Source organism: Berghia stephanieae, chromosome 3 (assembly GCF_034508935.2).
Source record: "Berghia stephanieae isolate SIO BIC M18660-M18661 chromosome 3, UCSD_Bste_1.3, whole genome shotgun sequence".
NCBI classification, from domain to species: domain Eukaryota; kingdom Metazoa; phylum Mollusca; class Gastropoda; order Nudibranchia; family Aeolidiidae; genus Berghia; species Berghia stephanieae.
In genome coordinates, this window is record NC_088362.1 from 36,099,584 (window position 1) to 36,100,944 (window position 1,361).

Here is a 1,361-nt window from a genome sequence, read left to right on the forward strand (position 1 = left end):
GAGAATGTGAGTAAAGAGACTTTTCTAAGGACTCAACTATGCGCAGAGTGAGGCTTGAACCTGGGACCTTCCAAAACAAAACAAAAACAAAAGATAGAAAGCAAAATCTGTAAATCTTAATAATTATTTTTACCCTTTTTTTTTGTGGTTCAAGTAGAACATACTATTGTTAGCCAATTTCTGAGTAAAAATAATCCACAAGAAACATAAAAAAAAAAACAAAAAACAAAAAAAAAACTTGAGCATTTATAAAGAGCGATATCCACTAAACATGCCCAAAGCGCTTTACAAGGCATCCCAAGCCAACATTAACACAGGACAATACACAATATTATACAATCATTTTTACCAACAGAGACAACGCTATTACCAGTCAGGTACTCTTTTTACATCCGAGCTCGGTGAGAGAAAGTGAGTAGTAAAGAGTCTATCCAAAGGACTCAACTATGCGACAGTCAGAGCAGGACTCAAATTCTAAACCTTCCAGTCCAAAGGTGAGTGATGTACCATACGACCGCTTAATTTTAATTTAGTATTTCACTATTCTTAAAAAAGAGCTTTGTCAGATTTGATCTTCAAAATATCTGTAAAGCACAGAGATTAAATCTGTACAAAAGGAGCTATCTCGAGAGATTGATCACAAGATCTGTTGCTGTCCAATCAATGAAACAGTAACACACCTTTGGTTTGAATGTCAACCTCTTGAAGACCTGAGATACACATTCCTCCCACCCAATCCAAACATCAGTAACACACTGTAATATAGTCACCTAGAACAACTACAAACTTCTAACTTCTACGTCATGGCACAAGACCGAAGAGCTAGAGCTCAGATGGTCGCTGGTTTGGATAAGTAAGTCAGTAAGCAAGTTGCTGTCCAATGATTGGTTATTTCCTCGTAGATTGTATAAGAAAGTTGTTGCAAACATACCAACGGGTCAAGCTGAACAAAACAACCTATTTTGCTGCTTGGATATTTCGAAAATTGAACAATTTTTATATGGAAATTCAATTTGAGCACATTTTGCAATGAGAATGATGATGACCCGAGCTCATGAAAAAAAAATTTTTAAATAGAGATCGCCCCCACCAGCAGATCTAATAATAAATACACAGTACCGCCAACTGTTACAAAAAATTCGTAGAATTATGAAACTTTTGACTCCAGTATCTGAACGTCTTGAGCGTTTCTAAGTCCTCTAAAATTCATTGAAAATGACGGTTGATGCCAGAGTACTTAATTTTAAGGATTTAGACGTGGTATTCAATCCTTAAAAGGGTAAATTGTTGATGTTTAAAGTGAACTACAGTGACTACAATTTTTATCTCATGAAAGGTGGAATGGGGGGTTGAGAGGATAA

General features: G+C 35.9%; 2 protein-coding genes across 2 annotated transcripts in view; both read left to right on the forward strand.

The window, feature by feature from the left end:
- LOC144967647 (homeobox protein cut-like 1) overlaps positions 1 to 1,361 on the forward strand; it is a 359,614-nt gene that overhangs the window by 156,301 nt on the left and 201,952 nt on the right. The window lies entirely within an intron of this gene.
- LOC144966892 (nuclear pore complex protein Nup88-like) overlaps positions 804 to 1,361 on the forward strand; it is a 39,028-nt gene continuing 38,470 nt past the window's right edge. Inside the window, exon 1 of the mRNA XM_078903597.1 lies at positions 804 to 843. Coding sequence (XP_078759723.1) covers positions 804 to 843 — 40 coding nt within the window. The remainder of the gene's footprint in view (positions 844 to 1,361) is intronic.